The sequence below is a fragment of the Maniola jurtina genome, chromosome 20 (assembly GCF_905333055.1).
Source record: "Maniola jurtina chromosome 20, ilManJurt1.1, whole genome shotgun sequence".
Taxonomy (NCBI): domain Eukaryota; kingdom Metazoa; phylum Arthropoda; class Insecta; order Lepidoptera; family Nymphalidae; genus Maniola; species Maniola jurtina.
The window spans coordinates 2,588,980-2,603,197 of NC_060048.1; the positions used below are offsets into that span (position 1 = coordinate 2,588,980).

A 14,218-nucleotide genomic window follows, 5' to 3' on the forward strand; every position below is an offset into this window, starting at 1 on the left:
TGTAGTCTATGTAGTAATTTTTTTTTAATTTGGTAATTGGCACTTTTCTTTTTTTTTATACTTGTACGGCCAATACAAGTTAGGCACTTTATAACCGGCTCAGTTTGTTTTGGGTTTCTTCTGAGACCAGGGCGCGTTTGAACCCCTTGTAGGTTTGCACCGGAATTCATAGTCAAAATAGGGGCTTCTCTAGAGGATGATTCAGATGACATACAGAACCTTGATGCATTGCATAAAGGTTGAATATATGACACATGTTGTTTGGATCATCCTCTAAAGAACTTGACTATGAATTCCGGTATTAGTTTTAAGTTTACGTAATCAATTGTCACCATTACGTCGGTCTCTTAAATCCAACAAATGACAATCAAAAAGTGTATTTTGATACCCAATGGATTAAAAGGCTTTAACTTTGATTTATAAGGTATATCACCCCAAAAAGTATTCAATAAAAAAATGGTGCGTGAAACCCTTAGCGTGGTTGAAGTAAAACGCCTAAGTAAATACAAATAGGTCAAGTGTGAGTCTGACTCGTACACGAAGGGTTCCGTACCATCGTACAAGGTATTTCTAACACTTTTATGTAGAACACTGCAAATTAATGACGGACAGCGCCATCTATGATTGCGTGATTTAATAAACTAATTATTCATCGTTAACACATTTTGAATTTTTCTTGTTATGTAACCACAAATTCACTGTTTTCGATTTTTTTCCTTAACTTGTGCTATAAGACCTACCTACCTGCCAAAGTTCATGATTTTAGGTCAACGGGAAGTACCCTATAGGTTTTGAATCCGTTTATTTGACAGACATGCCAGATAGACAACAAAGTGATCTTTATAAGGGTTCCTTTTTTCTTTTTGAGGTATGGAAGGCTAAAACACCATAGAGCATGTATTTTCACCTCTCTCCCTCTCTCCCCCCCCTCTCTCTCTCTCCCTCCCTCTTCATCGTATTCCTCATCGCTGAGAGTCGTGACCTTTCCATTATTCACGATACAAATTAGAATGGTAGGAGTTTCTTGGGATAATAATGTGGTGCGGTTACATATTCCCAGATCCTTCCACATAACTTTGGTCACTACCCCAAGAGCTGTACCACTGAACCCTAAAAATGATTTTAAAAAGGGCTTAACTACCGTGTTTGTTGCTGGTTGTTTTAGGATAGAGACATCTTCTCGAACCTGCCATCTCTGTCAGTAAGTATGTTTTTACAGTCTTAGGCGTATATTTGTCGTGTTAACTTGTCTTGGCCTTACAGCGTTACAATATCACTGAATTGTACATAAAATTGGTGTACTAGAGCGTAGCAAGAAATTAGATTTAGTGAAAGAGTTCCTAACACTCGCATTAGATTTTATGTAGAACAATCTAATATGGCTGACAATGCCCCACCCACGACGCGGCATTGACCCCGAGTGGCCTATCTACGTATCGTTTGTTGATTTCTAGCATCAGTCAGATGTTTTATTTGTAATATATTCTGAACTTTTAAAAATACAGTTTTTTTAGTCGTATTTTTTTTTTGTGGTACCTTATCCTCAATAGCACCTGTCTTCGTTTTTGCTAGTTTGTTTTATACCTTACAAATTTGCTTGAATTTTGACGATTCATATGCGGTGTTTTGTTAATCAGTTAGATCTGTCAGTTCCTTACAGATTTGCTCGATTTTATCGACCGTATAATATGCCCAGTGATGTCAGGGTTATCACATCACTTGCTGACGTATCGATCGACAAAAACGATTCAGCAATCGAGTGCGGTTGTTTAATATGCACCTTTATTCCTTGAAAAATAAAATCCATATTATATTGTTCTACATAAAATATGTCGCATCGCTGTGCAGCCGCAAATGTAAGTTGACTTAGAAAGTAGCTAAAATATTTCTTTTATTTAAAGTAGTATTTGTATACCCATAAACAGTGTTTTTATTTAATGAAAGATATTCAAATTAAATCCCCATTTTAAAACTTCTCAATTTAACTAATAAATAAAATGACTTGGAAAGACACAAAACGCGACGCAACCCATAAGTCACACTGAACGCGCGCGTACGCTTGTATAATTTAGGTATAAAACAAGGTTTTTCTGAAAGTTATTTTAACCTTACCCAAAAAGAGCTCGTTATAAACAAATTTTGTCAGTAATCAACCCTTAAGTCGTCTATCTGTCTGTTACCTTATCACGAACCCCCTAAAACGTACAGAGATACTTTTTATGCCGGAAAATCAAAGAGTTCCCACGGGATTTTCAAAAGCCCGTCACTTTACCGATTTTGGCGGGTACAGACTACAGAAGGCTATCTAGCCTTCTATCTCAGAGACAGGTACAAACGCATAGGTATTTTTATCCCGGAAAAGCATAGTTCGTGATTTTCTAAAACCTAAATCCACGCATACGAAATCGTGATGTTTACGACTGTTTATAACGATAACTACAATAACTCTTTCCGACAAACCTTGTTTTAGAAGTAATGAAACTGTATAAACTATAAAGCCAGTCATATCATAGCAGACTTAATGAGAGCGGCTTCTACGAGGCCGCATTGTGAACGCCTGTACAGCAGCCCTAGTATTATTTTACATCTCACCAATGTTAATAGAATTTGAGCGTCGCGTCGGAACACTTCAGCGTTAAAGTAAAATGCGCCTTAATTGCATTATTTTAAAGCTCAAATCGTCTATACACCTACAGTTAGTTCTCCAAGCGGGAACCTTTACAAATTAAAATCGGTGGTACTGAATCGGTGACTTTAAATCAAGGTACTTTAGGGTCCATTTTATTCTGACGTTACTCGTTTCGACGTTTGAATTCTTTTGACGTTGGTGAGATGTAAAATCTTGAAATCGAACCTTGAGTGTTTCATAGAACCGTCGCGCATTGTGTGTGTACAAGTCTTAAATGTGTCGTCACAAATTAATTATTGTTTGTTTTTTTTTTTCAAAAGATTGTATCATTGGAATGTTCCTCCCTTTGTTCTCATTTTCAGTTCCTCGTCACAGAAAAACAAAATCAGGTAATTATTGATTTACGAACAGAATGAAGTTATACAATTTATATTTTTTTTCGTCCATGTTTGGTAGAGAGGGCAAGATTTTTCCTTAAGACTTTAAACTTGTTTCCATGTTAAGATTTCCATGCTTAAGCAAAATAGAAAAATACAAAAACCTTTTCATAAATTTTCCGGAGTATTGTTAAATACTCAAATAAAAAATGAATAGAAACCCACAATATTGTCAACACTCGAATTCGTTTTTAAAATAAAGGAAAAGCTGACTGACTAACTGACTGATATGGAACGGATCGAGCTGTTTGGCATGCAGATAGATAGTATGACCTGGACATCCGCTAAGAAAGCATTTTTGAAAATTCAACCCCTAAGAGGCGTTGTTGCCAAAAAAATACTATATTTAATTTACATTATAATATGTACTGAAAATCAACTTAAAAAATAAATAAAATATAACTGAAGATTTATTTTAAACCTCTGGTTAATTAATTTAGTTAATTAATTAACCAGATGGTTAAAAACTTGGTGTGATGAATTAACTAACCAGAGGTTTCTGGTTCTTGAGAACCAAGATCAATCAGACTTTTAAAAAAAATCGACGATTCGGGGTTTCGGTTCCGGGCATGCACCTCTTAATTTTTGAATTCAAATCAAATCTAATTTATTTTATAAAATTCTGCTTTGTGCGTTTTAAGTAATTAAATATCACTAGCTTTAACGAAGAAGGAATACATTGTGTGGAAACCTGCATGCCTGACAGTTCAATATAATGTTCTCAAAAGCGTGTGAACTCTGCCAATCCGCACTTGCCCAGCGGGGTGCATTATGGCCAAACCCTTCTCATACTGAGAGGAGACCCGTGCTCTGTAGTGAGCCGGTGATGGGTTGATCATGATGATGATATTTTATAGTTTAGTTTATACAACTATCGGGACTCCAAGCACTATTAACATTTGCAAGTCGATGACGCGACGTTGAAGTTTTGTTCATCCTACAATCGCCCAAGGGGCTAAATTTTAACTTCTAAAATAAAAAGGTTTTTTTTAATTACCCCTATGTTGTATATCTGCCCTTTTTACCAAACAGGACACTTTATATTCTAATAGCAGGTCATACATTGGTTGTATTTTTTGTTAACAGGAGGAATATGAGAGCAATGTGCGGACGGCACTTTACTTGGTGGCGGTCGCGGCGAGACTTCTAGAAAATTCCGACAATGATGAGGTAAGTCTTGCCAGTTGCCAGTGGTGACATATGGAAAGAGTATGCTTGGAGGTTCTCTACGTGATTAAATCAGGAATGAGGAGATCCATAGGAAAACCAGAGTACCCGACCGAGGGTTTCGAGGTTCGAAAAACCGATAGACGTTGAGGTCCCAAGGGCTGGAATGGCGACCTCGTACCGGATAGCGCAGCGTCGGAAGATTTGCACGAGATGTACGGCCAGACGTCAAGCCAGTCCCTGAGAACCGCTTGATTCAGGTGGTGCAAGACCGTTAAAATCCATTTTACTTTAACGAATGAGATAGTAAAATCTTATAGGTAAGCACACAACTTACGCACTATAGTTACGCGTGGCTGCGCATATCGTCCCGAGATATTTTTACGTGACGCCGACTGTACTTTCCCCTCCAAGAGATTCTTCCAGAGGTCTTTTTACGACACGCCAACTATACTTTTCCCTTCGGGAGATTCACCCAGAGGTTTTTTTATGTCACGCCAACTGTACTTTTCCCTCCCAGTGATTCTCCCAGAGATCTTTTTACGTGATGCCAACTACAATTATTCTACTAGCTCGTTTTCCCTCCAGGAGACTACAAGCGCGGTGCGAAGGGCAATATTCAGGCTACGCAACGTGCGGCTAAGGTCTGGACAGACGCTGCTGCACCTCGCGGTGGACAGGCGGACGCCCGTCGACGACTTCCATACGAGCGACGTGTGCCAGTAAGTCTCTAATTTAAATATGTTTATAAAAGAAAAAGCTGACTGACCGACTGACTGATCTATGAACGTACAGCTCAAACTACTGGACAGGTCGGGCTGAAACTTGCCATGGAGATAGCGATTATGACATAGACATCCGGTAAGAAAGGATTTTTGGGGATTTAACCCCTAAGGGGATAAAATAGGGGATTGAAATTAGTGTAGTCCACGCAGACGAAGTCGCGAACTAGTATAGTATACACTAAATTTTATTAATAACTAGCTGATGCCCGCAGCTTCGCCCGCGTGGATTGGTCAGATCCCCTGCAGCATCAGGATTGAGGAGTTGGACTCCAAATTTTTTATGAAACAATGTCGCAAAGTTCCTCTATCGATTAAAAAAGAAATGACGCAAATCGGTTCAGAAATCTCGGAGATTTCGGTGTACATAGGTAGAAAAACACAACTCCCTTTTTAAAAGTCGGTTAAAAAAGTAGCCTATTTTACGCCCTGGTCAATCCTCTACTTGCCTGTGAAAGTCCCGTCAAAATCGGTTCAGCCGTTCCAAAGATTAGCCTTTTCAAACAGACAGACAGACAGACAGACAGACAGACAGACAGACAGACAAAAATTTTAAAAACGTGTGATTCAGTTATGGTATCGTTCAAATAACCATATGAGCTTAATATGAGGTAGTTATTTCGAAATTACAGACAGACACTCCAATTTTATTTATTAGTATAGATAAGTACTAGCTACCGGCTTCGCTCGAGTGGAATTTTTGTAAATCGTGAAAAATGGGAAAATCCTAAAACACGTATTTCTTTATTTTTAACCAAAAGCCCAAACACCAATTTTCACGGATATAACTTGAAAAATAATTTTGCGGCATAAAAGTAATCTACGGGATTTAAGCTACCAATTTCATCAAAATAGGTTAAACGGGGTGGGCCTTTCAAAACCAGTGGGAACTCTTCGATTAGTATGGATGTATTGTTTGGTTTTTGCCAGGTTTCCGTGCATTCGAACGACGCGGTTGCTCCTGGAGTGCGGCCTAGACGTGGACGCAGCAGACGACGTGCGCAGAACGGCTTTGCATATCGCGCTCATATCCTACCAACTTATACCTGGTAACTATGAAACAGCACATTCTTGACGCGCCAATACATACTCATTTTTTTATTCATTATAGGCAAGCGCTTGACCACAATCACACCTGATGGAAAGTGATGGTGTGGCCTAAGATAGGACGCGTTAACTGTAAGATGCCTATTCACCCTTGTTTTAAAGATACCCAAATTGTAATTGGTAGGAAACACAGAAGCATTCCAAACTTTAGCCATGCGTATGAGGAATGACGCAAAACGTTTCGTGCGTGTAGATGGAATGTCGACGACATAAGAATGGAAACTCGTCCGACGTCTTGCAAAGGCCTTTCCAAGAGCGCGCCATTAAACACAGTCCTCCTTCCTCATCCACCCGCTCCTCGCCACCTTCTTCAAGTCATCGTGCAGCGGGCTGGAGAACAGTTAAAATAATCAAAATGTTTCAGATGAGCAAGATCAGTGTCGTGATGCAATGTGCGGTACTGTGTGGGAATTGCTGGCGCGCGGTGCGCACGTGGACGCCGTGGACTCCGCCGGCATCACTCCTCTAGTCGCCGCTATCGGTGGTGAGTTACACTCTCCTAGCGTATTCTGCTCTCCTGGTACTACGTAGGCTGACGCTTACACCCGTATTCACAAACGTTACTATGAAGTCTCATAGTGCGCTCGAACGCATAGTGTAGGTTCCACCAATCAGATCATTGTAAACTAGCGACCCGCCCCGGCTTCGCACGGGTGGACATTTATTTTTTCTATTTTCCGGGATAAAATATAGCCTATACGGATCCAGAAGAATCCCTCTAAGTAATGGTAAAAGAAATTTTGAAATCGGTCCAGTAGTTTTTGAGCCTATTCAATACAAACATACAAAAATACAAAGGTTTCCTCTTTATAATATTAGTATAGATTGACGTGATACAGTGTGAGACCTCATAGTAATGATTGTGAATACGGCTGTTAGAGGCGAGAGGACCCTCCTTGATTTTTTTTTTTTTTTTTTTTTAATTTATAGACTAGCGCTTGCTAGCAAGTGATGATGCAGCCTAAGATGGAGCGCGCTTGCCTAGAAGTTGCCTATTCACTCTTGACTTGAAGGTAGTCATATTAAAAGTGGAGGGGAAAACTGATGAAGGGTGTTCCATATACTAGAGCTTCGGATTAGAAATGAGGAAGCGCTTCGTACGTATCCGAAGAATTTCAATGAAGGAGGAGGATAGTTAGTTTATGGCGCATGGCGCTTATGGAAGCTTTATTTTCATTTTTTTTAAATTAGATATCGTGATTTTATTGTTTATCTAAAAAAATATAATATCAAGAAACAATTTGGGGTATATTACATAGGTGATTTCATGATATAATTAGCTAAAAAAATGCAAAAAAAAATTCAAGGTTCGGTATTATGTACTGAGTCCCTGGTTTCAGTTTTCGTTCGTACTTTTGACTGTTTTTTGCCATTGATATTGTTTTTACCGGATAAGAGTTTTGAACGTAACATAAATATTTATGAATTGTTCCAGGGCCGGCAGAAAGCCTAGTCCGAGCGGCAATAAGTCCGCGGTTGTCTTGCCTCGCGGCGGCAGCCCTGGCCTTCCACGGCGGCACCTACAGGCCTTCCCAAGTGCCGCGAGTGCTGCACGCTTTCCTTACAATGCACGGTGTCAGCCCTAGTTAAGCTAACATGATGTATATGAAAAAAAAAAAATATTTTTCCATATCCCTTATCCCTTTTCAATTAAATACCAAAAAATTGTTACTATTAAGTAGGTATTGTGCGTACATTTTAAGATCTCACTCGCCTTTTTAGCTCTATGTGTCAAATGTCATGTCAAACGTATGGTTTACCTTCTTTTCTTGTTTGGTGGCTTTTTGTAGTGCCAGACCAACACAATGTAATTCGCCGGTATCAAGTAGTTTGAAGGAGGCGCCATAGGAGATCCGTTGGCAAAAATGTGCCAATTTTCTGAGTATTTTCTATAATGGACGGCTTAACATATTTGTTAGTTAATAATTACTCTGTACTAAATTTATATATCACAAGAAGGTTCACCTTTAAATTAAGGACTAAAATTGTACTTCAATTGACATGGCAGTTGAGAAATAGAGTTAAAATAGCAAGAGAGATCTCAAAATGTATGCATAATTTATGCGCCATGTTTTTATTTAGCTTGACATAATTTTGTTAGTCATAAAATTTGTTTTAATGCAAAATTAAAAAGTGGCCATTTTTTTTTTATATCTATTTTTCTATTTCTTGTCAGTCGAAAGACCTTACTAGGAATGCGTTTTGCTGTGGTGTTAAGGTCTAAACGCACTGTCTTTATAGGGTTATGTTGTGTTGTAAGTCATGGCACATGAAAGCAAAGTGATGTGTTTGCATCTTCATTTTTTTTTAATAAAGTCAACTTATAATTTGGGTTATACATATAAAAAAATACGTCACTATGGATTTTTCTAGCTTTTATTTCTATGAAATTATCAAGTCATAATCAAGTCATAGGTATATTTTTTAAACATATTTTTTTCCTATAAATGGATAGTCCTAAAGTTGCCATATTTAAGAAAATTAATGTAATTGTCGAAATGCGACTTGCGTCATAAAGATATTTTTGTCTTACTGTTTTAAAAAAAATATTTTATCTTGTGCTTAATTTTTACAATGCAATCGTGGTTTTTGGACCACAAAAAATGGCACAAATATATCAATACTTATTGATAATTTAATTTATACTTAATACTTTAGTAATTTTAGGTCTGACACAATCTGTTGTCTGGTCTAGATTAAGTACACTAAGGTTGTAATCTACAGAGCGCATTTTGACTTTGCTTAGACTTAAGTTTTAGTTAAAACGAGACAGATTTGTGCCAGCGGTATAACGCTGTCTCGTTTTAACAGTCTTAAGTCTGAGCAAAGTCAAAGTGCGCTCTGTAGATCTCAGCTTTAGTACGTTACTTCTTCGTTGCGTCCAATGGCAATATCATGCTTCATTGAGTGTACAATACTACCACTTTTTTTTTAAAGAAAATAAGCCATGCTAATCATGATTAATACTCCCTTTTCCCCTCCAATTAAGCGTAAAGCTTGTGCCAGGAGTGGGTACGACAATAGTGCAACGGGTGGGCTTTGAACCAACGATCTTTCGCTCCTCAACCCTTGAGCTATCGAGGCTCTCTCTTATAAGTCGCATCGGCAAAATTCGTTTGTGCAACCTAACGCCGTCTAAAACTGAATATACACCAATGAAATATAGGCCTTTTTGCTTTAGGTTAAGATTCTAAAGACAAGAACAACAGAAGCTAGTGCTATCTCGCTTATAATTCGCGCGTGCAAAACATGGCGCGTAGACGGACCAATAGCGGACAGACGCGCGCTATGATTGGCTGAGATATTTTCGCGCCATTCAAAAATAAGGTTTCTGCGCAGGTACATTGGCGTAACTTATAAAAGTTAGTATACTAAGTACTGTACCACATTATAATATGTATGTGGAGTGTACAATCTTTATCATCCGACGTATTTTGTATTGTACGGATACCGGCTTCGTCTACGTGACAATGATCTCGTCTTGACCACCAAAATGATCTAATATTGATCCAGACTCGATGATTGCGCTTATTTCAATAAACCATTACTTAAATAAGAGCAGTAAATATATTGAAGAGAAATATCTTAATTCTTAACAAATTCTATGTAGGCCTATAAAATAAAAATTACATAACTATTAAGTTACTAAGTTAACACGTAAATGTTAAGGTACAATGTCGTTGTATACAAAAATCTCTTGAACAAGTTTGACAATATTAAAATTGATTGTAGTTCTAAAACAGTTTAGCTGCTTAACCACTTGGTTAAGGCTTTGCCACATAGACGGCGGCACGAGCTAGGCGTGATTATTCTCACAGGAAACTCAGTTCAGGCAAACGAGCTAATGGCGTCGATTCTCTTGTTTTACTTTAAACTAAATTTAGAGTATCTGTATCTTTCTCTTTTTAATAGTGCTGCAAAAGGACGGAACACGACTATTACATTTAATGACGAAAAATTTTTGTGCGCTCTACAAATTTTTTATTTATTTTTTCTCTCGTCTGGCTTTACACTGATTAGCCAATGTCAAGTTTGTAGTTATTAACAAGTTAGGGAAACTATATGTATAAGTATGGACTTCGTCTGTGCTGGCGCCCGCCGACATACACGCGGCACCAACGGCGGATCCAGGGGGGGGGTCATGGGGGTCATGACCCCCCCCTGAGCTGGTTCCAGGACTTAGGTGGACCACTAATTGAACATAATGATTTTATTTATATGTTTTGTCACCATACAGATTTTATGTAACTACATACCTTCAATATTTAATAAATTTTTATATAATATAATAACTTTGTGTGATGGCAAACGTTTGGGAACGAACGCATCGAAAATTTGAATTTTACCGCGCCACACTTGCGCGCGTTTGTCGACTTAGTACGTAACGTCTAGCTAGACCTAACCTCAATCAGAACGACTAAACTTCAACATAATATCTTAACATAGTTAGTTCTAAGTTAAAAAACTAAAATTTCTTTCTACCTATACCTAATGTGTTTATGAGTGTACCACGTAACTATACCGTAATAAATAAAATAAAATAAAAATAAAATAAGTATTCTTAAAAATTGTTGCTGCAAATTCATTAATTACAAGAAATGATAAGTAATCAGTTTCTCATTATTCCAGTGTGTTCCAATGGCCGTTAACATGGCCGTAGCCAAAATAAATTGATCTCAAAATGCATGATATACTAGTTAGTTCTCGAATTTACAAGTTTTTTGTAAATCTATCAATAAATTTGCGCTCGCTTCGCTCGCGCTTTTATATTGTGTTAGTTGATTACCGGAACTTCGTTCAAACCCCGTGGAAACTCAGTTTTTTTGGCATAAAATACCTAGGTATACAATGCAGGGTACCACTGAATAGTACCAAATTTTACCTAAAAATATAAGCCCTGAAAAGTACTTTTGCTAATATTATTTCGTTAGTACAATTAGTAAATATTTCGCGCTCGCTTCGCTCGCGCTTTTATTCTATTAGTTGTTTTTGTAGTAGTTACCCGGAACTTCGTGCGCATGAGATTACATTTTTGAATATCCCTAGAAAATCTTTATATTTCATGAGAAAAGTAGAGTGAGGTGCTTTATAACATAGGTAACATTTTTTATGGCTGAGCTCGTTCATATCTCGCTTTTTTATCTGTAACAGAAAAATTACGCTCGCTGCGCTCGCGCTCATATTTCTTGTTGCATTCTATCTTGTTCAAATCTTCAATCAATCTTGGTCAAATTGAAAGGTAAAATTCCACTAAGCAACTAGGTATTCACCCCGTCAAGTCGAGGAGAAGATTTTTTCTCCGGATAACCCCCTCCAAACAAATCCCATAGGTAGATATGTAGGTACCTACTCACTGAAAGAGTGCTGCGTGACTTATGTTCCTACTTTTTACTTGTATCTATTGTTATCAAAATTAAATTATAAGTTCTTGACTTGACCACGACTATGTGACCCCCTCCTGGCGCCAAAGCTGGATCCGCCCTTGCGCGGCACCCCTTTAGAGCGCTTCCCAGTCAGTTTCACCAGCAATAAACACCAGCAGAACACAAAAACCGGCCACTTTTAACAAAAAAACACTCCAAAAAGTCACAACACGCGCGCCAGCAAACGCCACCACAGACGAAGTCCCTCTATACAATAGACTCACGAGAAGTTTGACAGGTATAAACTAAGTTAGGTTTGTCTGTCCTTTTCTTATTACATTGGTATGAGAAAGATGCGAAGTAAGAAACCGTACGTCATCGGTCGCAGATAACGAACAGTCGAACATAGAGCACGTGACCAAAATGTCAGTTAAATGTCTATCGTGCGGTGCGAACGTCTTGTCTTTTTGCACACTCTTTTTGGTAATCCTTTGTTTAATTTTTGTTAGTTTGTTTGTTTGTTCTCGATTTTTAATTTTACGCTGACCTGGTTTGGTTATTAGACTGTACCTACTTATTTATTTATTTCGGTGGGTTATTTAAACTTGGGTGTTTCTCGACGTCTGTTCTATATTTCAATTCTCAGTACATGACAATTACATCGCGGCACCGTCCCGTCCCGTCAACTGTGTGGCGAAGCCTTATGGCCGGACCGCATTACGTTCGGTGCACGGTTCGTGCGCGTGCGCAGGTGTGGATCTACCTTTATGTAGCTAATAACGAGAAAGTTACAAATTACCATGATATTAAAAATTAAACTAAGTAAATAGCATTTGGAATCGAAGTTTTAGATGGATAACATAAATGTAAACTATAATATATTTATTTTGTATAAAAATCCAGAGCTCATAAGACGAAAAAGTGGACGATTAAGGATAAGACCATGAAATAGTTCACTTCCAATATATATTTGAAGCAAATACCTACTTATCGCTATCCTACTTCGCCTAACAAATTAGAGCGAGAGATCGGAGTCTAGTCGAGTCTATAGCAATAAGTAGGTTTTGCTTTAATAAGATATTAAGAATATGCAATCCAGGTATATACCTATTATAGATTCATGGATAAGACAACGTACAACATACGTTATAAATTTTTTATCACAAGTATGAATTATAATATTATTATGTGTTCTGATGCTAATAAAATAATAATGTCGAAAGCTCAAATCGAATATTAATTAATATATTAGAGACGCTATATTGTATTGTAGAGACGGTCAAATGTGATAATTATGTAGATAATTATTAGCGTAATAGGTTTATATAAGATCGATATTAAAGCATTAAGTCAGGTTCATACAAGTGTTAAATGGGGGAAGGCAAAAAGGTGCCTTTATGAATAGCACAAATTAAATTTTACGAAATAAAATGAACTAACTGTGTAGATAATTTCCTTTGTTAAAATCGTAGTTTAGCAATCATACAGTTCAGATAGTTGCGTTGAGATTCGCGGAGAAATACATATAAAGGTGCCGCGTCGCATCTTACAAGTAGGGCTATCGCAATTCGCGCATACTTCTAGAAAGTGCATGTAGTACAAAAAATCGGTTTTGAAAATCAGTTTCTTGCGATATTTACGCGTTTTCGTTGAGGCCGAGATCTATAAAGCGACTTTGAGTAGGTACTTTATAAAGCTTTACTCGTAAAGATTGTCTCTTTATCAGTCCTGATTTTGCGTCCAACTTCCATCACATCTTTGTATTTAAGATGGCGTCGGTATCTCTATTCTCTATGCCCTATAAATGAGTGAATTATGTTAACACAAATTCAGTGACACTTAAAATTATTACGTATATAATCGTGAGAATGGGTCTAATTTCATTGTTCATAATATCTAAATTAAATGTATTATAGAAGCAGGCGTTCTTTGCAATTCGACATTGTAAGGTCTACATCAGCTGCTGAGGATGCTCCGGTGTCAGGGCGAAACGCGCGTCGAGTGGTGTTGGAATTTGTGTGGTGCTGCGTACCATACAGATTTCGTTGGTTTGGCGGATTATAGCAAATTAAACTAAATACTTGGCAAATCTAAATCTAGTGTCATCATTTTCTGTTGGAAGCATTTTGAAAGGGACAAAAACATATTAAGATCTGTCATTTTAGCTGTTTAGTTTATAGATTGCCTAAAACATAATAGCCAAATTATCTACAAATTACATATTCCTAACTGTATGATTGCTAAGTTATGATCAAATTATACCGTGTATAAGAAATTATCGTCTGTCTATTCTGTTAAGGCGTAGCAACTAATAAATACTCACTAAGCTACTGTTGTCTCTTACGCAATCGACTTTCCATCTTATAAAATATGCATCTAAATTCTTAATATTACCGAACAAAAGTCATTTATAAGGAGATAATGACCGAGCGACGACGCGACGGTCTAATAACTATTGACTGGTTGCAGCTGTAGAGACAATCAAGAAGAGAGTAGGTGCGTGTTTGATTCCCGCTGAACTAAATTTTTCTTATTGACTTTCTTTATACCTAGTCGTAACCCTTCTACTAAGTCGAATTATATTTTTAAGCACTTCCTTGGTACGTTTAACCTGAAAGCATAGTTCATACTACAGTCCGTTCAGAGTTATTTTATACTTTGATATTTCCATCGTATTTTACCATAATATTATAGGTGCGGATAGTTGACACATAGAGCTACATGTATAAATTA

General features: G+C 37.5%; 1 protein-coding gene and 1 long non-coding RNA gene across 5 annotated transcripts in view; one reads left to right on the forward strand and one right to left on the reverse strand.

The window, feature by feature from the left end:
* Positions 1 to 10,038, forward strand: part of LOC123875730 (protein fem-1 homolog B-like) — a 25,534-nt gene extending 15,496 nt beyond the window's left edge. Inside the window, exons 10-16 of one of the 4 annotated variants that reach the window (XM_045921743.1) lie at positions 1,166 to 1,201; positions 2,992 to 3,018; positions 4,153 to 4,236; positions 4,822 to 4,955; positions 5,946 to 6,064; positions 6,487 to 6,606; positions 7,558 to 10,038. In XM_045921743.1, coding sequence (XP_045777699.1) covers positions 1,166 to 1,201; positions 2,992 to 3,018; positions 4,153 to 4,236; positions 4,822 to 4,955; positions 5,946 to 6,064; positions 6,487 to 6,606; positions 7,558 to 7,712 — 675 coding nt within the window. In that variant the 3' untranslated portion in view covers positions 7,713 to 10,038. The remainder of the gene's footprint in view (positions 1 to 1,165; positions 1,202 to 2,991; positions 3,019 to 4,152; positions 4,237 to 4,821; positions 4,956 to 5,945; positions 6,065 to 6,486; positions 6,607 to 7,557) is intronic. The other 3 variants (XM_045921744.1, XM_045921745.1, XM_045921746.1) reach the window with 3 other exon arrangements.
* Positions 9,990 to 13,392, reverse strand: LOC123875777. Its single transcript, XR_006798211.1, has 2 exons — positions 11,744 to 13,392; positions 9,990 to 10,092 (listed from the first exon to the last, which is right to left on the reverse strand). It is a non-coding gene; the product is annotated as an uncharacterized LOC123875777 (long non-coding RNA).
* Positions 13,393 to 14,218: the final 826 nt, after the last annotated feature.